The sequence below is a fragment of the Culex pipiens genome, chromosome 3 (assembly GCF_016801865.2).
Source record: "Culex pipiens pallens isolate TS chromosome 3, TS_CPP_V2, whole genome shotgun sequence".
Lineage (NCBI taxonomy): Eukaryota > Metazoa > Arthropoda > Insecta > Diptera > Culicidae > Culex > Culex pipiens.
Genome location: NC_068939.1, coordinates 131,989,576 through 132,011,663, shown reverse-complemented (window position 1 = coordinate 132,011,663; position 22,088 = coordinate 131,989,576). Strand labels below are relative to the sequence as shown.

At 38.1% G+C, this 22,088-nt stretch overlaps 1 protein-coding gene across 3 annotated transcripts; it reads right to left on the bottom strand.

Moving 5' to 3' along the window:
* Positions 1–38: 38 nt before the first annotated feature.
* On the bottom strand, positions 39–11,536 carry LOC120420879 (DNA repair protein XRCC1). 3 transcript variants are annotated; one of them, XM_039583999.2, is made up of 3 exons: positions 11,344–11,535; positions 9,352–11,285; positions 39–331 (listed from the first exon to the last, which is right to left on the bottom strand). In XM_039583999.2, exons 1-3 carry the CDS (start codon positions 11,392–11,394, stop codon positions 175–177), a joined length of 2,142 nt encoding a protein of 713 aa, XP_039439933.1. In that variant the 5' UTR covers positions 11,395–11,535; the 3' UTR covers positions 39–174. The 3 variants fall into 3 exon arrangements, with proteins under 3 accessions (XP_039439933.1, XP_039439935.1, XP_039439936.1); XM_039584001.2 differs by lacking the exon at positions 39–331 and adding an exon at positions 4,049–9,314 and having other exon boundaries at positions 9,373–11,285; positions 11,344–11,536; XM_039584002.2 differs by lacking the exon at positions 39–331 and adding an exon at positions 4,049–9,311 and having other exon boundaries at positions 9,373–11,285; positions 11,344–11,536.
* Positions 11,537–22,088: the final 10,552 nt, after the last annotated feature.

Here is a 22,088-nt window from a genome sequence, read left to right as displayed (position 1 = left end):
TACGCAAGAGAAAAAAAAACACTCACTTTTCGTTCGTTTTCAACTGTATCACTTGTACTGATCGAAAAAATAATAACAAAAAAAAAAATTATAATTTAATAAAGCAACTCTTAACTAGGAATCGAAAAAAAACTCGAATACTTTTCCACAAAAATGCTAATATCATGCGTCTTCCTAAGGTTTGTAGCGTTGCGTCGGAATCAGACATTCCATGTCGTGGCATTCGTACACCCAAAGTGGTTTGACCAGCTCGCCCTTGAAGCTGGCAGGGAGGGGCTTCTGGGTGCGCGTCACCACGTAATCCGCCTCGGCGATGCTTTTCGTGACGGAGCTGAGGGAAGGTGGAGAGAGAGAGGGAGGTTGAGAACGGAGATTTTGCTTCCTTGGAATTTTGAAATAAAATTTTGAATCTTCAATTTTACAAACTAAAAAAATTAAAACGTTGTATTCTTCAATAGCGTTATCTACGTGCGTATGTATTGCGTGTACGTACACGAAAATAAAGTGAGGTTAAATTTTGTCAGGCAGCAAAATCAAATGGTGCTCTTGTGTGCGTACGCGAATCGTCATAAAGCTCTATAAAAATTGCACTGCTAGCATCCATCGTTCTCGTACATGATCTTCAATAGCTCGTAACGATCGATCGAGTCTTACGCGGCTTTGACATCGATTTAAGTGGTGCGTACGGATCTGTTACTTACGACGTTTTTGGAGAATTTAGCGTAACAAACGGTTTGGTCCGTCGTCGATCACCACTCCACGAAATCGGCTTGTTACGTCCCAAGAAATGTGTCCCACCAGGTCATAACTATCAGCTGGTGTAGATAGGTCGCCAACTTGTCCAGGCCCATTTCTTGATGACTTCGGCTCCTTGATGGCATCCTCAAATTCTTTCATCGTGGGTGCTGGCTCGTTTCAGCCGTCCGCTGACCGCTGACGTCGTTTCCCTCGCCATCCTGGTTCTCCGCCTCTTTGACGTTCAGGTGCTCGTCGTAGTGCTGCTTCCATCTTACGATCACCTCATTTGTCCCGCGCTGCTTTCTTCTGGGCCAAAATTGGCTGTACTGTACGTAGCTGTACGTACTCCACCGTAGATCGTTCGCAGCACCTTCCGTTAGAAAACTCCAAGGGCTCGTTGGTCATCTTGCCGCAGCGTCTAGGTCACATGGCCATAGAGGATAACCGGTCTAATCAATGTTTTGTACAGGGTCAGCTTCGTGGCGCGTTGCACTCGATCAGATGTCAAGATTTTCCGTAATCCAAAGTAGGCGCGATTCGCAGAGTGGACACGAGTCCGGATGTCTAAGCTGGTGTCGTTGTCGGCCGTTACCAGCGATCCCAAGTACACGAAATCGTTCACCTCACCTTTTCGTCGTAATCATGGCCAACCCAATCCATCTCGCCTGCGTTTTCAAGGCGGTGTAGTCCCTGTTCACCGTCTCTATGTCTCTCGCTGTAATATCGTCTCTCGTGTCTATGCCCGCTCTTAACCTTCGGGAAGTCGCGTGTTTTCGCCTTTCTTACAAGTGCCCTTAAAAACTGTGTACAAAGTACACGTACGCGACCTCCGGTGGGTTAAACAGCCCATTGGATAAGCCGTCATCATGACGACATCAAACTTGTCAAACCATCGGGGTTTGAGTGTACCCATATTGCGAATTATAACAATTGGAGTATTTTCGAGAAAATACGGTATTTTTTGAATATTTGAGTATTTCAATCAAAAAACTCAATTCAATTCAAATCGGTTTTATTGGTGAATAATCAAGATACAATCAGTTCTTTTGCAATTCATAACAGAGTTTTGGAGTTCCTTTCAGCTGTGTGTTGCATCATAATCCATTTCGGAACAATTATTTCTATAACTAAAGCACTAACAAGAGCAAGAAAAAATTAAAAAAAAACTTGCTAAAATTGCAAAGGAAAGGGAAAAGTTAGAGAAAAATCCTTTGTAGATGTGCTTAATCATTAGCTCCCCGAGGGCCAGAAATTGCTCCGCCTTGTTACGGCAGGTCCGGAACCGCGTCATCATCTCACCCGCTAGAGCAAAAAACTCCGGCAAGGTGAAGAGATCTTCCCCGGTTACTTCTTGCTGGGCCGCATCGCCGCTACCGGCAGTGACCACGCTGGCGAACGAACGCCCCCAACCAGGAGGGAACGCTGAGTTGTCCGCTGGAACCGTACGATGACCAGCTGCCGGCACGGTTACGCTCGTGCTTCGCTGAGGAGGGTGGGACGCTGCTGCTTTCTTCTTCCTCTTTTCCTGCTTCTCGTGGTAGTTTTTCCGTGCGCTGCATCCACGGTAGTTGCTGGTATGGTTAGCTCCACAGTTGGCGCACTTGATGCGCGCCTTGGTTTGCTCTGCCTTGTCCCCCAAGTCCACTTTGCACGGCAGTGCACACGCCTCAGAGAGGTGTGATTCACCGCACTTCACACAGCGGGGTGGGAGGTTACAGTTCCGCGTGGCCGAATTTCTGGCAACGGTGGCATTGTGCTGCGTCCGACGGGTTCTTTGAGTAGAACCGCCAGTTTACCCAAAACCCGTCCAACGCCTTCGTTCGCCGCAGGTCTTGAATCTTGACGGTGCCGCGGTCGAAGTACAACAGGTACAGTGTGTGTGTACCTGTGACTGTTGTCTTCCACGAGAGGACTTTTATGTCACGCGGCGTTATTCCAGCACCCGAGAGCAGAGTTGCCAGGTTGCCAGATAAATCTGGGAATGCCAGATTTTTCAAGCGTCAGCCAGAATAAAGATTCATCCTTCTCTGTGCCAGATATGGACAGATTTTGCCAGATTTTTCACTTTATTGCCATTCTGAACAACTTTTTGATTAAAATGAACAAATTTAATTGAAAGCCGTAAAATTTTGAATATGTTTTTCTAAAAGAAAATGGCAATTCATCAATTTTGTGGCCATAAAATCAGTCAAACGATCTAAACTCTACAAACTTTTTAATTAATCCCAATATTCCTTCCCCTTCACCATTCAAAACTGTTAGATTTTCGTCTGCCAGATTTTCCAGATTTTTTATCGATACTTTGCCAGATTTTTAAACTTTTGACCTGGTAATCCTGCCCGAGAGGTCCTTTTTGAGGTCGGAGATCGGGCGGTCTTGGTACCCCTGCAGGACGACCTTAACGGCTGTCTTCTGCACGGGGTCGAACGTATAGAACTTGAAGTTTTTACTCTTCAATTTCTCCACAACCAGGTCGAAGTTCTTTTTGGCGAATGTATAGACTTGCACTGACGACTTACCGATTTTCAGACAATATCCGAGGCCTAGCCTAAGTAAAATGTATGTATGTATGTATGTATGATCCCCATACCCGCAGGCAACTTGGTTCGGAACACATGTGAGCGCTAGGTGAACAATTCGATCATCTTTTACTCCGTAATCTGTACACCCACGTGCATAAGTTTTTTTGCACGAATTTTAGTGCTACAAATACCGGCGCATATATCAAAATGGTTTCCCTCTTCCCTCCCCAAGCGCCGGAAATTTATAGCGGGTGTAGGGACACTTTGGATAGGAGCCCTTGCTCCCATCACGTCACTGGGGGTATGGAGCGACGAGAAATTAATAAGCATGCCCCCTCAGTCGAACCTTCATTAGAGAAGCAGGCAATCCACAACTCACAGCGAACGACCAAGGGAACACCCTACCGCAGCGGTTCTCAACCTTTTCTTGGCTAGGTACCCCTTTCCGTTTTGCTTAAGCTGCTGGTACCCCTTAGTTTTTAAACATGAATTTGTTTCGCTTATAGAGTTTTTTTAAATTCCAAATATCGTTTTTTTTTTGTATGAGAAACATAAATTTTGGAGAAAAAAAATCTGTTTAAATGTTCTGTAACTGTAACTCGGAACACATTGATAGAATTTAAACTAATTCTGGAATATTCTTGGACCAATTTTTTTTTGCTTCCTGGGTGTTTTTGAAACCGCATTGACTCAGGGTTATTCAAAAACACATAAAATAAAAAAAAAAATTTATTAAATATTTAAAAAAAATCGAAAAATATTGTTAATAGATTAAAGTTTGTGTCAAGAATTGTTTTAAAACAAGTACTGGGTAGGCCAAACAATGCCCATGTAGGGGAAAGTGGGGCAAGCTAAGGAAATGCTCGTTAAAATCCATTTAAAACGTTCAAAAAAATCTGTCGAATTTTTTGATAGTCATCTTATCCCAGGTCTTGACTAAGACTTTGATAGAACAAGTTTCTAAAAAATCCAGTTTTTCACGATAAAAAATAGATTAAAATTATTGATTTTCAGTACGTTTTACTCAACTAGTGGGGCAAGACGAACAACCCGTTGGGGCAAGAGGAACAATCCATATAATAGCATGTTATTTTGCTTACAATTCAGATTAGATTGTATTTGATACGTTTCTTTAATTTTACTAATAATTTGATCGATTTTCGAAAAAATAATTACTTTTTGTAGATAAATGGATTTTTTTTATAATATTGCTATATTTTGCATGAACATTTTTTTAAACATTTTTTATTAGTTTTTATGTACTTTTATGCATCAATATCCCAATAAAATATGTTTTTGCAGCAATTCGTTATTTGTTCCATTCTTAAAATCCATGTGGTACACTTGCCCCACTTAAACAAGGTTTTTTGAAAGCTTTCAATAAAAAGCAACGAAATGATAAAACATACTTTATAATAGGTGCAAATCATTGGTAGGGACACTACTGATCCAGGAAAAAATGCATTTTGATAAAATGAGCCTTAAAACGAACCCTAAGCCTTATTTTGTACTTTCCAAATATTATAATGAAACAAAGGTTTTGAAAAAAAAATTCATTCAATCTTATGCCCCGTGGCGTTTACGTTGTTTTGGCGGTTATGTGGTAGTAGAATCAACTAATTGCATTGCTAGCAACAATTCCTCATACTGGAAACATCAAAATTGTAAAAAATTACGGCCATACGAGCGATTGTTCCTCTTGCCCCACCTTCCCCTACTTTTCTTCGATTCATTTTTTCTTTCCTGCTGAATTGAAAATATTGTAAATTTAACTAAAATTTTTTTTGATAAAGTTAAGTTTTCGAGTTGTAACTATTTTCAATTGAAAAAATCAAATATTTTGCATCTCTAAAAAAAATCCTTACCGTCATCTGGGGTGAATCGGGACTACAGTATGAATAGGGACAGAAGTTTTTAGAGCACTTTAAAGCTTGAAATTTGGAAAACGATGCACTTTTTCAGATGTTCTGTGTCTGTTCTATCCGAAACTATTAAAAATATCCAAATATTGTACAGTAACAAGGCTAAAACAGCTGTTCCACTGTTGTTGTTGGGGCCTCGTGGCGCGGTAGTTAGCGGCTTCGGCTGCCGATCCCTAAGTTGCTATGGAGCGCGGGCTCGATTCCCGCCTTATCCTCCTGGCCTTCTATCGGATGGGGAAGTAAAACGTCGATCCATTTGCGTAAAAGAGGTTTTGGGTGACTCACCACACATAACCTTCGGACGCCTAGAAATGAGCAGAAACTTGCAACAGAGACCACAAAAGACCCGGGGGTCGTTAAAGTGGATTGCTTTGCCTTTTTTTCGATTAGCAAAAACGAAGTAAATTAAATAATCTACAAAAAAATAAAATGTTGCGTTATTTTTTTGTTTCTAATCTGTTGGTTTTTGCTTCTCTCAAATATTTGGCCGGGATATCATTCAAATGTCCGCCATTACGGGGTTTGTCTTCCGGTACCCCTTGAGACCGCTCGTGGTACCCCCAGGGGTACATGTACCCCAGGTTGAGAACCGCTGCCCTACCGCGTATATAATATAGTTGGCGTAGTTGTCTTCAGTGAAATGTTTGAAGGTTAGAGTGGATGTATGGGTTATTTGAAATTTAAAAATGGAAAGCTCTCACCAAAAACACGAATCCTTCTAAAACGGCTCAATCCTAATCGTCTCGTTATGTTCCACTCGAATCTTCGTTTTTCTTGAATTCTTGTTTTGAATCTGTTTGATCAGCAGAACTCCCGGCAGCGGACATGGTATCCCACGATATACGGCAAGCGTCAAGCGTCACATGACTCTGAAGTGGCCAGACGATGAACATCACCCACACCTACTTCAGTCATTCTTGATTGACGCTGTTGTCAGCAAGGCCATCCAAAACCAACGCCGTCCTGGATCTTATGTGGCAGGAACTAAAACTGGACACACAGGAACTCTTCGTTAAAGGTCACTTTTCGAATGTTGTTCCTGCCTTTTTTGCTTCCGTAGTCGTGGAAGTCGAATTTCCAATGTTCCTCGAAAATAACTTTCGACGCACTTCCACCAGTTCCGCTGTTAGTGTTTGGCACCCGAGTAACAAAGTCTTCTTATTTTAACTAATTTTGCACATTTTAAAGAAAATTTCAAAGATAAACGGGAGGTCAAAAATGACAGCAAACAAAAAACGCGTCCGACCACAGGCACAGTTTGCTTCGATCCACCAGAATGGCCCGCCTAAGTAAAATACGCCAAAAACCATAGAAAAACATGAAAACTTATGAATTCAGTATAGTAGGCTTATGCTTTGGGATGTTCCCTTCAATGTTGTATACTTGGTTGATTACATGTTTTAGATTAAAACTATTTTTGAGCCACTTTAAAAAAAAAGTTTTTTCGACTACTTTTCCAGGGTGCGGGGCAGAATGGGCCACCTTAGAGATAAGAAATGACTTAAGGTACCTTTCTTACATAGTTTCCATGAAGTTAGACCACTTTAATAAAAATAGTCACTTACCAAAACATTTTTGAAAATAGTGTTAATATGTTGAAAACGGACACTATTTTTACAAATAATCATCAAAACAACTAAAAAATCAACTAATGTTGCATTAAACGTTATTTGTGAAGCTACCAGGAGTGAAATAATCCATTTAATCCAAATTTCATAACTTTTGATTGTTTTTATAAGGCAGGATAAGGGTGGTCCATTCTGCCTCCAAGTGGATTTTAATTTAACACTTCCACCACCAAGCCTGTTCCGTCCGGAATGAGTTTAGCGTGCACTCGAGCGTTCCTGAAGGGAGCGCTAAACAAAACAAACCACACACACAAAGTGGAGGGAAAACGGCGCGTGCAACGACAACCGAAGGTACCGCTAGTTTTGCTCCACACCACGACGTCAGCAGCATTCTTGATCCACCTCCCGTCCGAGAAGGAGGCGTACGACACGCGAGGACAAGTTTCGCCCAACCTCGACGCGATCCGACGCGAACCCCGAACCGGCTTCCGAGGAAGCAAACCCCCGACCGCGAATCGTTTGTGAACTATGCAGAGAAATAGAAGTTTAGTTTAGTAATTCATACGTTTCAATCCGCGCTCCATCCTATTCCGCCTCCAAAAAGTGGTTCCTCCGTTGTCCACCAAGGGTGACCGCACCCGAGAGTCTGCCGTCACCAAAATTACAGTCCACACGCTCCATAGTTCGGTCCCGACCGAACAAAGCCTCTAGATGATTTTAAGGTTCCGTTGTTGTTTGTATACCTTGGTAGTAACATCTAGTATCGTTATAAGCATTGAGCAAATTTTTTCAAACAATCCAACTTTTCAGAAAGCTTATTTAAAAACCTCGAAATTAACAACATTTGCGTGGTTTTCCAATAAATTTACATTTTTGCTCATAATTCGAAGAATACAATGAATTCAAACGTCGTTTTCGGTATGGTGAAGTTATTTGACGTCCTTTATAAGACCCTTGCCTTACAATTGGTCTAAATCCATTCTAAAGCCCAAAACCAAGGGTGGCCCATTCTGCCCCCCCCCCCCTGCCCCTACAGCGAAAAAATCCGAAAAACGATAGAGCACTGAGCACTTCACTGCTGCTTGCTCTCGTGCGTACACGGAGGTGAACCTTGTCTTTTATGTCATGTGTATGTGTGTGTGTGTGCTTCCAACACTAATCTCAATACAATCTGCTTATCTCAATATATTCGCAGGTTGTTGGTTTTCTCTCTGCTATTCCATCAAATTCGAGATAGTAGACCCACAGACAAACAGACGGGACACTCGAGTGTCGGACCATCGTCCTTCAAAACGGTTATTTCAAATGCAATTTTGTTTCGGCATCCACTCACCCGGCGCTGATGGCGCTGCTGTCGTGACAGCTCACCCGTCTTTTCTCAGTGTGTGTGATGCTTGTTTTTGTTTTTAAGTTGAGCGTGAGCACGTGCGAGGCAGCAAATGAGAACACAAAAATTTATGGAATTCAGGAAATCTAACGGTGAATCACAATCCAGGCTTTGCAGGAAAAGGTTGGGGCAGCCTTGGCCATAGCTTCTTGCCCCAATATTAACCCGGTAGGCCTGTTCAACTGCCTGCCGATGTCGAGACCGCTGCTAAGCGCCCGCTACTGCGAAGGAGTCATCTCATTCGGAGCAACCTGCTTATCCTTCGTGGACTGCTGCTCAGATTGCTGCTGCTGGTCGTCCTTTTGGCCTTTTGGCGATGTTGCGCCACTCAATTTTTTTTCCACAGTTCAGTTTCTGTGGTTCTGTTTCGATATAAATTTAACGGCAGCATTTTTTGGCCTTGCTTTTGTTGTTTGGCGCAACTTAACTGCGCCGTGGACACGTTCCCCGCGGATGTTTCCAAACCTGGGAGAGGAGGAATCTTCGACAGAACTTAGAAGCAACGGGGAGGACCAGTGGTTTGATCTCTATCGTTGCGGTTGTAGTGCGTCGTTGCTGCCGCATGATTTGGCTCATGAGGTTCTGCCATTGGAAACGGAACTGATTCACCGTCATCTTCGACGTTGATTTTTATTTTTTGCATCGGGTACTGACGATCAGCATCAACAAAATTATGTCGGTCAGCTGTTGATGTTTACAATCGTTAAGGCTTGATTGTCTCACTCATACACTGACATGACACATGACAGTAATGGATTTGTATTGGTATGTTTGGGCTGCGCTTCGGCATCAGCTCACCAGGCAGCGCTGGCGTCGCCGTGGTTTGGTGGGGTTGATTAAGGACGATGGATTTCAAAAATAATTTGTATGGAGAGTCACGTCTGTTTGTCTGTGGTAGACCTTTGTAGCGGTGCACTCGCGATAATAAGCGTTGTGGTTACCAACACAGTTTGCACACATTCGACGTGACTCGATACATGCTCGGAATGCTTGATTTACACCTTTTTTGGTGAAACGGACTAGGTTTCAACCTCCGAAGAGTGATTTACCGAACAGTTTATTTTAAAAGAGAGGGGAAAAATAACAGCTTTAAATTAACAATTTTGTGACGATAAGTTTGTGATCTTAAAAAAATATGTCGAGAGAAATCTTTGGAGATCCATGTCATGTAGTCCTGCTAAAAAGAACAATTAATTCGGCTTTCAAACACCTACCCCTTGTACAGCTCCACGTACCGCTCCAGCTTGATCACGTCCACGGCGCCCACTTCGTCATCCAGCAGGAACCGTTTCCGCTTGAAAAAGTCCAACTGCTTCTCCTTCTCCTCACCACCATTCCGCCCCTCTTCCTCCTCCGTACTCTTATCGTACACCTCACTCCTATCCTTGGTCTGCTCGCGCTGCTTCTGCTTAACGCGCTCGATTTCCTCCTCCGTGTCCGACCCGGACAGTTCGTACGTGGGCGGCTTGTCCTCCACGATCGCCACATCGTCCAGATCGTAGTGCGCCAGCGCTTCCTCGTCCGTTTCCTTGCGGGGGGAGGGAACTTTAACCGGAGAATCGCGTTGAGGCGGATCCTGGCTTGGCCGACGCGCTTCGTCCACGATTTCACCCTCGGAGTCCGAGCGCTCCGCGTCGTCGGAGTCGAGGGCGAACTTGCGCCACGAGAGGCGCTTGCGCAGGGCGTGGCACCGTTCGATCCAGCCCTTGCGGACGATCTTGCCCTGGCCGTGGACCTGGTTGTACTTGGGGGTGTTTTTGAAGGCGCAAATCAAATGCGTGCAGCTTGAGTCCCAGTCGGACTTGTACTTGGCGCCCATGGCTAGGGCCTGATTGCGCAGGTTGGCCCGGTCCGGATTCTGAATCCCGCTAATCACGAGGACCACCTTTTCAAGCAACTTGTTGAACGGCTTGTACGTTACTGGCTTTCGCGGTCGCTCTTCTTCTTCGTCTCGATCCTGAACTTTGTCCAGTTTTGGCTTCTTGACGTCGGATGTTCTGTCCCGACTACCGGAGGACGACTCCGTCGGTCGCTTCTTCCGCTCCGGCGACGACTTTTTCTCCCGATCGCGACTCCGCTTCGCTTCCTCGTCCTTGCGACGATCCTTCTCGCTGGAGCTCTTCTTCTCCGACGACGTTTCCGGTTCGTCAAAGAGGAAGTTCTTGAACTTGGTCGCCGAAGTGTCGTGCAGCTTCTCCTTCTTTTTCTCCGAAAAGGACCGCTCTCGTTTCTCACGCTCCTCTTTGGCGTCTTTTTCGCGCTGCTTCCGGGCACGATCTTCGGCCAGCTTGCGCTCTAGCTTTTCGTTCGGCTTGTCGTCGTCCTTGTCGTACAGCAGGGCGTCCCGATTGCGGTCCCGAGGCTTGACCGTCGCTTCGTCATCGTCGTCAAAGAGTCGTGGCTTCGGCTTTGGTGTGATTTTGGTCGTCTTAGCTGGTTGCGGGGAGGCCAACGAGTTCCGGATGGCCGCCGGCGTAGAAGCATCTCGAATCGCTGCCGCCGTAGACGTCGCAGCCCTTGCCGGGGTCGTTGCGGGTTTACTCGCGACAGGTTGCGAATCCGCACCGGATCGTGCCGCTTTCCAACGCGCAAACAACCCCTCACTTCCCTCGTCCGAATCGGGAGATTCCTCCCGAATCTTAAACCTCCCCAGCTGCACCACCCGCGAAGGTTCCTTCTTCAAACCCTCCTCCTGAATCTGCCGCTGAAACGCGGCCGGAACCAGCGGTTTGTCCTTCCGCTCTCCCCCAGCCGAGTGCAGCGTCACAAACGCCACCCCGTACTGAACCCGACTGTTGAACGGCTGCGTACAAATAACCTTCACCAAATCCCACCGCTCCTTGGCCACCGACTCGACCAGTTCCTTCGCCGTGAAGCATCGCACCCGGCCGCTGTTCGTGGAGTTGCGGCTCTCGATCGGACTCATAAACGACGAGGTGAGCAGTATCTCCCTAAACTCCGGCACGGCAGGACCACTCCGTCCCACCAGCACCTCCACGAACGCCGAGTGCTCGTTGCCGATGTCGATTCCGGTGATGCAAACGGCGCCCCCGTCCAGCCGGAACACGACGAAGGCGCTCTTTTCACCCGCGTCGCGGCACTTCCACCGGCGCGTTTCCTTGGCGAGCAGGTTTGAGGCAGGGAAGTTCTGGAAACGATTCCCGGATGATAACATTTATAATAAAATAAGAGGTGCTGGAACTTACCGGATCTTCGCTGCTGAAACTCTCGACGGAAGCGAGCGACACGGTTGGCATTTTGAGGGACTAAACACTGTACAATTTCACGTAAAACATTCAAAATTTAAAAACGAACTTGCGTGTAAATTTTCAAGTTGTTTCGTGTTCTTCTTGTTGATCAACAAAAGCAAATTTTTGAATGCCGCGGCAAAAACGCGTGCCGGGCTAGGGATGTCAGAAAAAAAAGTTTAAGTTTGACAACGGTGAAAGATACTCACCACAAGAAGAGCGCGGAAGATATTTCACCACGATTGTTCTGTTCCTGGTTCCACCAGGGATGGAAAAATTAGAGATCCTTTTTATTTTTTATTATAAACAATAAAATTTCCCAAATAGTCACAATAATAACGCGGTCGTGACGACACTGGCTAGTACGGAGCTCGGATGGAATTTTTAATTTGTAATTTACCTTTTTTTCAATTTTTTTTTCAATTTCGGAATTTAAATTTTCTGAATCTTTTTATTTCGAAATTCTGAATTTCGGAATTGGGTCCTAATCGAGTAAAGATTACGGATTTTTTTTCACACAACAAAACAACTTACTTTTTCGATCACAATGAAACTTTGAAATTCTTAAATTCTTAAATTCTTAAATTCTTAAATTCTTAAATTCTTATATTCTTAAATTCTTAAATTCTTAAATTCTTAAATTCTTAAATTCTTAAAGTCTTAAATTCTTAAATTCTTAAATTCTTAAATTCTTAAATTCTTAAATTCTTAAATTCTTAAATTCTTAAGAGCGAGTCCACGAGCAAAGCATACCCATCTCGCATCGACCTCACCAATCTGCCTGAAATTTTCAGGGGTTGTTTGTGCATATAAAACTAGCATCTGGTCAAAATATGAGCACTCTAGGTCAACGGGAAGTGGGGCAAATCGGGACACAAAGTTTGAAGGTTCAAAAACGTCAAAAATCTTTAAAAGGCTATAACTTAGGCAATATTCAATTTATTTTCAAACTTCAAAATGCATCTGAAAGGGCTTAAAAAATGCAACAAAATGCAGGGTAGAGCATCCCAATTGGTTAAATCTAAAAGGAGTTATTGGCATTTTAGTGAAAAAATAGCATAATTTTCAAACTCAAATAAAAAAGTGTTCCATCCAGATATCAACTCGGTTCGACCTGCAGCTTGTAGGGGACATCTGGGACTACCATCTGAGACTGAGAACGCTTTGGGTAAGGCAGTTTAACATATTAAATAGACCCTTATACTTTTAGTGATTTTTTTGGTTGTAAATTTTGGTTCCGGGGACCCCTTAGATCCCATTTTCTGGTGATAATTTTATCATATTCGTGTTTCTGAGACAATTTCACAATAGAAACATGCATAAAAATGTTTATTTTAATCCATTTTAGCCCTTTAAAAAATAAAAGCTAAAAAAAATCTTCGATTCACATTTATTGAAAATCAAGTTCGTTTCCAAGGATAGTACGGTATGCTGATCGGAAGGAACGCGGTCAAGAAATGTTGCGTGTTCTTTTCATGACCCCCCCAAGAAAAGTTGACAGTTCGGTATGAGCGCGATTGACGGTGTGCGCGCTTGAGGTTCTTTCGAGGAAAAAATAAAAAGATTAAAAATAATCAAAACTTAAAATTAAATAGATTAAAAATGTTTATTCAAAAACTTTTAACAACAATTTTAAACAAAATTAAGAAATCAATAAAAAAAAAGCAAATTTAGAACTTCTTAAATTCTAAAACAAGAAAAACTAAAATTAAAAAAATATGTAATAATGAAATAAGGAAATTAAAAAATTAGGAAATTTGGAAACCAGGGAATTAGGAAATTTGGAAATTATGATATTAGCAAATTAGGAAATTATGAAATTATGAAACAAGGTAATTAGAAAATTAGGAAATTAATATGTAAAAAAATTAGGATGTTAGGAAATTAGAAAATGAGGAAATTAGGAAATTAGGAAGTTAGGAAATTTGGAAATTAGGAAATAAGGAAATTTTTTAGATTAGGAAACTAGGAAATTAGGAAGTTAGGAAATTAAATTAGAATATTAGGAAGTGAGGAAGATAGGAAATTGGGAAATTAGGATATCAGGAAACTAGGAAATTAGGAAGTTAGGAAATTAAAAAAATTAGTAAGTTAGGAAATTAGGAAACTAGGAAATTAGGTGTTTAGGAAGTTAGGAAGTTGAGAAATTATGAAATTAATATGTTAGGAAATTATGAAATTAGGAAAAAAGGAAATTATGAAATAAGGAAAATAGGAAATTCAGAAATTATAAAATCGTGAACTTAGGAAAATAATATGTTAGGAAATTAGGAAGTTAGGGAGTTAGGAAATTAAATAAGAATATAACTCGAGTTTTTTTTGAAAAGGTCCTATAAACAAAATTTTCACTTTTAGCTTTTTGGGTGTTTTTGAATACCCCTGACTCAAGGCGGTTCTAAAAACACCCAAAAAGCAAAAATTGAAAATTTTGTTTATAGGACCTTTTCAAAAAAAACTCTAGATAAGGAAGTGAGGAAGAAATTGGGAAATTAGGATATCAGGAAACTAGGAAATTAGGAAGTTAAGAAGTTAGGAAATTAGGAAGTTAGAAAATTAGGAAATTAGGAAATTAGGAAATTAGGAATTCTTAAATTCTTAAATTCTTAAATTCTTAAATTCTTAAATTCTTAAATTCTTAAATTCTTAAATTCTTAAATTCTTAAATTCTTAAATTCTTAAATTCTTAAATTCTTAAATTCTTAAATTCTTAAATTCTTAAATTCTTAAATTCTTAAATTCTTAAATTCTTAAATTCTTAAATTCTTAAATTCTTAAATTCTTAAATTCTTAAATTCTTAAATTCTTAAATTCTTAAATTCTTAAATTCTTAAATTCTTAAATTCTTAAATTCTTAAATTCTTAAATTCTTAAATTCTTAAATTCTTAAATTCTTAAATTCTTAAATTCTTAAATTCTTAAATTCTTAAATTCTTAAATTCTTAAATTCTTAAATTCTTAAATTCTTAAATTCTTAAATTCTTAAATTCTTAAATTCTTAAATTCTTAAATTCTTAAATTCTTAAATTCTTAAATTCTTAAATTCTTAAATTCTTAAATTCTTAAATTCTTAAATTCTTAAATTCTTAAATTCTTAAATTCTTAAATTCTTAAATTCTTAAATTCTTAAATTCTTAAATTCTTAAATTCTTAAATTCTTAAATTCTTAAATTCTTAAATTCTTAAATTCTTAAATTCTTAAATTCTTAAATTCTTAAATTCTTAAATTCTTAAATTCTTAAATTCTTAAATTCTTAAATTCTTAAATTCTTAAATTCTTAAATTCTTAAATTCTTAAATTCTTAAATTCTTAAATTCTTAAATTCTTAAATTCTTAAATTCTTAAATTCTTAAATTCTTAAATTCTTAAATTCTTAAATTCTTAAATTCTTAAATTCTTAAATTCTTAAATTCTTAAATTCTTAAATTCTTAAATTCTTAAATTCTTAAATTCTTAAATTCTTAAATTCTTAAATTCTTAAATTCTTAAATTCTTAAATTCTTAAATTCTTAAATTCTTAAATTCTTAAATTCTTAAATTCTTAAATTCTTAAATTCTTAAATTCTTAAATTCTTAAATTCTTAAATTCTTAAATTCTTAAATTCTTAAATTCTTAAATTCTTAAATTCTTAAATTCTTAAATTCTTAAATTCTTAAATTCTTAAATTCTTAAATTCTTAAATTCTTAAATTCTTAAATTCTTAAATTCTTAAATTCTTAAATTCTTAAATTCTTAAATTCTTAAATTCTTAAATTCTTAAATTCTTAAATTCTAAAATTATTATTTTTTAAATTCTTTATTCTTAAATTTTCATTCTAGATTATTTAATTTTGGAAGAAATAGAGTTTTCGATTGTTATAATTTTGAAGTTTTCGTATATTTCCTATATTTCCGATTTTTTAAACTTTTGGAATTTCGACTTGTACATTCGTTTCGAATTTTAACATTTTTGATCTATTGAATTTATAAAAAACTTTAATATTAAAATTATTATTCAATTCTGCATATTTTTAATTTTGATTTTCCAAATTTCAGTTGAAATTTTCTTTATTATTAAAAAAAAAGTTATTTGAAATTTCTGAAATGTTTGTTTTTTTTCATCTTTTTGAATTTGTTGTTTAGTTGGATTCCAAAATTTCAGATTATTATTGTATTTTCAGTAAGAACATAGATATTTGTATGATTATTGTCAAGTTTAAATTCACTCTGATTTACTTCATTTTGGTCCGGCAAGTGTAGATAAATCGGACAGCGCAGGGGACTCATAATCCAGAGGTAGCTGGTTGGTACTAGCAATAAATTGTTGGTGACACGATGGCCGACATCTATAAAGACAACTTCTTTTTCTACTCCATTTCGACCAAAAAACTTAATCTGTCCTTTTAGTTTCAATCTCGGTTTCAATATTCTGCTTTTTGAGATTCGTCGAGAATTTTAAATATTATTATATCCAATACAAAATTATTAAAACGTTTGTAATTATCAGTCGCATTCAAAAAGGAAAATTACAATTCTTTGATTTTTTCATCAAAACATATTACAAACAAGCACCGCGCGAAGAAACGTCAAACGCAATCTTTCCGTTTCTGTTACTTTTCAGCTGCGTACCGCTTAAGAAAAATCTTTTCGTGACCCTTTCCTTGACCGTTTCTTGGGCGTTTTTTTTGTATGGAGTTTTGCGTTCCTTCCCATCTGCGTATCAGCCTGATACTAGATGACACCAGAAAAAAGCAGCTTCTTAATTTTTTTTAACTTTCATTTTTAAAGGGTTCAAATGGATCAAAATATACATTTTTATGCATGTTTCTATTGTGAAATTGTCTCAGGAACACGAATATGATAAAATTATCACCAGAAAATGGGATCTAAGGGGTCCCCCGAGCAAAAATTTACAACCAAAAAATTCACTCAAAGTAAAAGTGTCTATTTAATATGTTAAACTGCCTTACCCAAAGCGTTCTCAGTCTCAGATGGTAGTCCCAGATGTCCCCTACAAGCTGCAGGTCGAACCGAGTTGATATCTGGATGGAACACTTTTTTATTTAAGTTTGAAAATTATGCTATTTTTTCACTAAAATGCCAATAACTCCTCTTAGATTTAACCAATTGAGATACTCTACCCTGCATTTTGTTGCATTTTTTAAGCCCTTTCAGGTGCATTTTGAATTTTGAAAATAAATTGAATATTGCTTAAGTTATAGCCTTTTTAAGATTTTTGACGTTTTTGAACCTTTAAACTTTGTGTCCCGATATGCCCCACTTCCCGTTTACCTAGAGTGCTCATATTTTGACCAGATGCTAGTTTTATATGTACAAACAACCCCTGAAAATTTCAGGCAGATTGGTGAGGTCCAAACGACGTCCCATACAAATGGGTATGCCCTGTTCGTGGACTCGCTCTTAAATTCTTAAATTCTTAAATTCTTAAATTCTTAAATTCTTAAATTCTTAAATTCTTAAATTCTTAAATTCTTAAATTCTTAAATTCTTAAATTCTTAAATTCTCAAATTCTTAAATTCTTAAATTCTTAAATTCTTAAATTCTTAAATTCTTAAATTCTTAAATTCTTAAATTCTTAAATTCTTAAATTCTTAAATTCTTAAATTCTTAAATTCTTAAATTCTTAAATTCTTAAATTCTTAAATTCTTAAATTCTTAAATTCTTAAATTCTTAAATTCTTAAATTCTTAAATTCTTAAATTCTTAAATTCTTAAATTCTTAAATTCTTAAATTCTTAAATTCCGGAGCATAAGGGTGGTTCATCGCTGTTGCATACAAGCAAAAATTTGCATGCAATATGTGGGAGTAGCGAACAGCACTAATTGGGTACTAAAGCCCTATGTCAATTTTTATGTATAACGGTAAAAAAGGGATTGCCTCAAAAGGCCGAAACTCAAAAGGCAGAATCTCGGAAGGCCGAAATTCAAAAAACCGAATTTTGTCTTTTGCTCAGAAGGCAAAACGTCCTGAAAGGCCGAATGTCTCGAAAGGCAGAATGATTATGGAATTCAGAATTTTATTCATATTATAACGATTTTCATTGATTATGATGTTCAAAGATACAGTAAACTAACAAACTATGATACTTTTTGGAATTTGAAGCGAAATAAGTACACATTGAGTACATTCTATTTATCTTTGCCCTGCCCTCCATTGAAAAAACGGCTAATATCCACTTTTGACAAAATCGAGATATTAGCACCAGGTGGTAGAGGATGTTCCAACGCATCTTCTGGAATTTGAATTTCACTGAAATAGTGTTTAGACTTGGCTGCCGATGCGAAAAACCAAACGGCTAATATGCCACTCTTATGGAAAATTGCCTTGACGGAGATTTTGTGACAAACACTAAAACGCGTTTTTCTCGGAATACTTGATTTGGCATAATAGCCAAATTTTCAATTATGGGCAGTACCGATCATTTTGCTACCATGCATACTAGTGAGTAGAGTAAAATGAATTAAAGCATTTCAAAAATGTTTCAGTCTTGTTTAGTGAATTATGGGGACGATAATCGAAATTTTATCATTATTCACCAAGTATTTAAATGAATTCAAATAATTACAATTGTTGTTTTACTAGCCGTTAAATTAAATTTTGCTAGAAAGTTATGCCTTCTTTATTTCAAATGCTATTTTTGTTATATAACTATGGTTTATAAAAATAATGGGGGGAGGTGTCCACGTGCTTCCATCCCGCCAGTCCATATGTATGGCATTAGTGTTGTGTTCACTGTATTTGATATTTCGTGAACCACACCGTATGCTGTACTCGACAGATATGAACTGGTTCCCGGCCGGGCTGATGGGTCTCGCAGCTGGCTAGTTGAACGTACCTGTTAGAACATCAAATCATGATGTTTTATCCTTTTGTTTCCTTAGTAACAGTAGCATAGTTAGTTCAGCAAGGGAAGCAATAGTTTGATCCGTTCAGCTGTTGAAGCAATTTCTTTCGATTCAAACTTGTGCTGAACATTGTTGGACTACCTAGACTACTGATCAAAGGAAACAAACACGAGGGTACAAAGGGATAAGCTCCCCCCGGATGGGGCTAAATTGTGGAACGCTCCCAGTGAGTTTTGCTGAGCTGCTTTGGACATTTTAGGTAATAGTAGTATAAAAATAGTTAAAGCTCGGTATTAATTCACTGGGAGGTCGTGTGGAAATTCCCGTGCTTGTGAAGTTCTGTTTCTGTGTCACTGTTGTGTTAGCTAGTAACATGTTCGACATTACACTACGAACCAGCAGTGATTAGTTATGCGGAATTCTCCAAGTACGGGAACACGACGAAAATGAGCAATTCTCTGAGATTTCGGTCATTCGATTTTTTTTGTATTTTTAAATCCGGCTGAAACTTTTTTGGTGCCTTCGGTATGCCCAAAGAAGCCATTTTGCATCATTAGTTTGTCCATATAATTTTCCATACAAATTTGGCAGCTGTCCATACAAAAATGATATGTGAAAATTCAAAAATCTGTATCTTTTGAAGGAATTTTTTGATCGATTTGGTGTCTTCGGCAAAGTTGTAGGTATGGATATGGACTACACTGAAAAAAAATAATACACGGTAAAAAAAAATTTGGTGATTTTTTATTTAATTTTTTGTCATTAAAACTTGATTTGCAAAAAAACACTATTTTTAATTTTTTTTATTTTTTGATATGTTTTAGAGGACATAAAATGACAACTTTTCAGAAATTTCCAGAATGGGCAAAAAATCTTTGACCGAGTTATGATTTTTTGAATCAATACAGATTTTTTCAAAAAATCGAAATATCGGTCGCAAAAATTTTTCAACTTCATTTTTCGATGTAAAATCGAATTTGCAATCAAAAAGTACTTCAGTGAAATTTTGATAAAGTGCACCGTTTTCAAGTTATAATTATTTTAAGGTAACTTTTTTGAAAATAGTCGCAGTTTTTCATTTTTTAAAATTAGTGCCCATGTTTGCCCAACTTTGAAAAAAATATTTTTGAAAAGCTGAGAAAATTCTCTATATTTTGCTTTTTCGGACTTTGTTGATACGACCCTTAGTTGCTGAGATATTGCCACGCAAAGGTTAAAAAACAGGAAAATTGATGTTTTCTAAGTCTCACCCAAACAACCCACCATTTTCTAATGTCGATATCTCAGCAACTATAGGTCCGATTTACAATGTTAAAACATGAAACATTCGTGAAATTTTCCGATCTTTTCGAAAAAAATATTTTCAAAAATTTAAAATCAAGACTAACATTTCAAACGGGCCAAACATTCCATATTACGCCCATTTGAAATGTTAGTCCTAATTTAAAACATTTGAAAATATTTTTTTCGGAAAGATCGGAAAATTTCACGAATGTTTCATATTTTAACATTGTAAATTGGACCTATAGTTGCTGAGATATCGACATTAGAAAATGGTGGGTTGTTTGGGTGAGACTTAGAAAACATCAATTTTCCTGTTTTTTAACCTTTGCGTGGCAATATCTCTGCAACTAAGGGTCGTATCAACAAAGTCCGAAAAAGCAAAATATAGAGAATTTTCTCAGCTTTTCAAAAATATTTTTTTCAAAGTTGGGCAAACATGGGCACTATTTTTAAACAATGAAAAACTGCGACTATTTTCAAAAAAGTCACCTAAAAATGGCTATAACTTGAAAACGGTGCATTTTATCAAAAAATCACTAAAGTACTTTTTGATTGAAAATTCGATTTTACATCGAAAAATAAAGTTAAAAAATGTTTGCGACCAATAATTCGATTTTTTGAAAAAATCTGTATTGATTCAAAAAATCATAACTCGGTCAAAGATTTTTTGCCCATTCTGGAAATTTCTGAAAAGTTGGCATTTTATGTCTTCTAAAACATATCAAAAAATAAAAAAAATTAAAAATAGTGTTTTTTTGCAAATCAAGTTTTAGTGACAAAAAGTTAAATAAAAAATCACCAAATTTTTTTTTACCGTGTATTATTTTTTTTCAGTGTAGTCCATATCCATACCTACAAATTTGCCGAAGACACCAAATCGATCAAAAAATTCCTTCAAAAGATACAGATTTTTGAATTTTCACATATCATTTTTGTATGGACAGCTGCCAATTTTGTATGGAAAATTATATGGACAAACTAATGATGCAAAATAGCTTCGTTGGGCATACCGAAGGCACCAAAAAAGTTTCAGCCGGATTAAAAAATACAAAAATTAAAATTAAAGAAAAAAGACCGATTCCGTAGAGAACTGCTCAAATTAGACGACCCGAAGAAATAGTGAATGTGATAGTGAAAGCAAAATAAATAAAGTGTCTATAAAGAATCATGAAGTGAACTATTTATGTTTAATATTATAATACACTTAACATCTGAGTTGAAACTCACTATCAGAATCTAATGTTTTCTTGTGTTCTCTTTTGTTCTTTTCGTTTCAAACTGAATGAGCGAGCATCTGACTTGCTACGCAGCCGCAGGATACAACAGACGACGACGGAGCGTCAAACTAACACCAGCTGTGATCAATACCACACCGACTGACGAAGATTGATACCAAGCTTGGCGTCACGGCTAGATGTCCAACCGAGAGACCTCCAAGGTCGCAGGGAAGTATTAATTAGTATCGCCTTTTCATGTTTGATCCTTTTGTTAATACAAATTCCTTTGCAGATACAAACCACTTTAAAAGCATGCCTCGCGGCCTGCTTTGATCTTTTGCCTATTCTATCCGCTTTCTACCCCCAATGTGTCCTGCACTGGGGGTGCCTGGAGTAACTTCGAGTTGACCTGGGCCGCCCGAGGAATTATGTCGTAGGTGGCTCGTGTACTGGTTCACTCACCTCTCCTCGCGGCAAGGTTTTCCGTAGGTCTACACTCGAACATGCAACATGGGACAGCATGAATCTTCAGCTGAAGCCGGACGAATGTATTCCGAAATTACAGAATTACAGAATAACTATGGTTTATAAAAATAATAAAAGCAAACCGAGCCCGTAAAGGCGGAAACGCATTCCAAACGAAGTTTGGAATGCGTTTCCGCCTTTACGGGCTCGGTTTGCCTTATGGGATTCGGCCTTTTGAGCATTCGGCCTTTTGGGATTCGGCCTTATGAGAATTCTGCCTTTCGATTGATTCGGCCTTTCGGGATTCGGCCTTTTGAGATTCGGCCATTCGTAGGAGACCCGTAAAAAACACGATTAAAAACCATTTCTGATGACTTTTTTCATTTTAATGCAAAACATTTTTTTTGGCAAGACAACATTTTTTCGATGGATTAACTATGGTCCCCTTGGAACGAGCTGTCAAGTAGGAGCTTTTCTGTCAAGAAGGACCGCGAGGTTAATTTTTCAAAATTAATTTAAAAAACCATTTTAAATTCTTTGTGGTCGTACAAAGGGTCATTGTACTCAGAAAAATAAGCTTTATCGCTGTAAACAATAAAATCAGCAATCTAAGCTTCATTTTAGGACCCAATTCTCCATACATACTTCGGAATTCCAAGATTTCGCTAATTCGAATGGAACTGCTTTCGAATGAGCGATTAAGATTTCGCTAATTGGGATTACTGCAGTCATGACAACTGTCAATAGCTTGAAACCACGTGTTAGGTAATTGTCGAACAATGATGTTGAAACGTCAACATCAGTTTGACAACTGGTTTCGTGCTTTTTAATTCGAATTCGTTCCAATTAGCGAGCATTCGAATTAGCAGACATTCGAAGTAGCGAAATTTG

What these genes read in the sequence shown, in the direction of transcription:
- LOC120420879 (XM_039583999.2), bottom strand. Translation starts at nt 11,394, where the DNA reads ATGCCAACCGTGTCGCTCGCTTCCGTCGAGAGTTTCAGCAGCGAAGAT. An exon ending in GTTTCAGCAGCGAAGATCCG is followed by an intron (nt 11,286 to 11,343) that starts GTAAGTTCCAGC and finishes AATCGTTTCCAG; the next exon opens with AACTTCCCTGCCTCAAACCT. An exon ending in TACGTGGAGCTGTACAAGGG is followed by an intron (nt 332 to 9,351) that starts GTAGGTGTTTGA and finishes ACCTTCCCTCAG; the next exon opens with CTCCGTCACGAAAAGCATCG.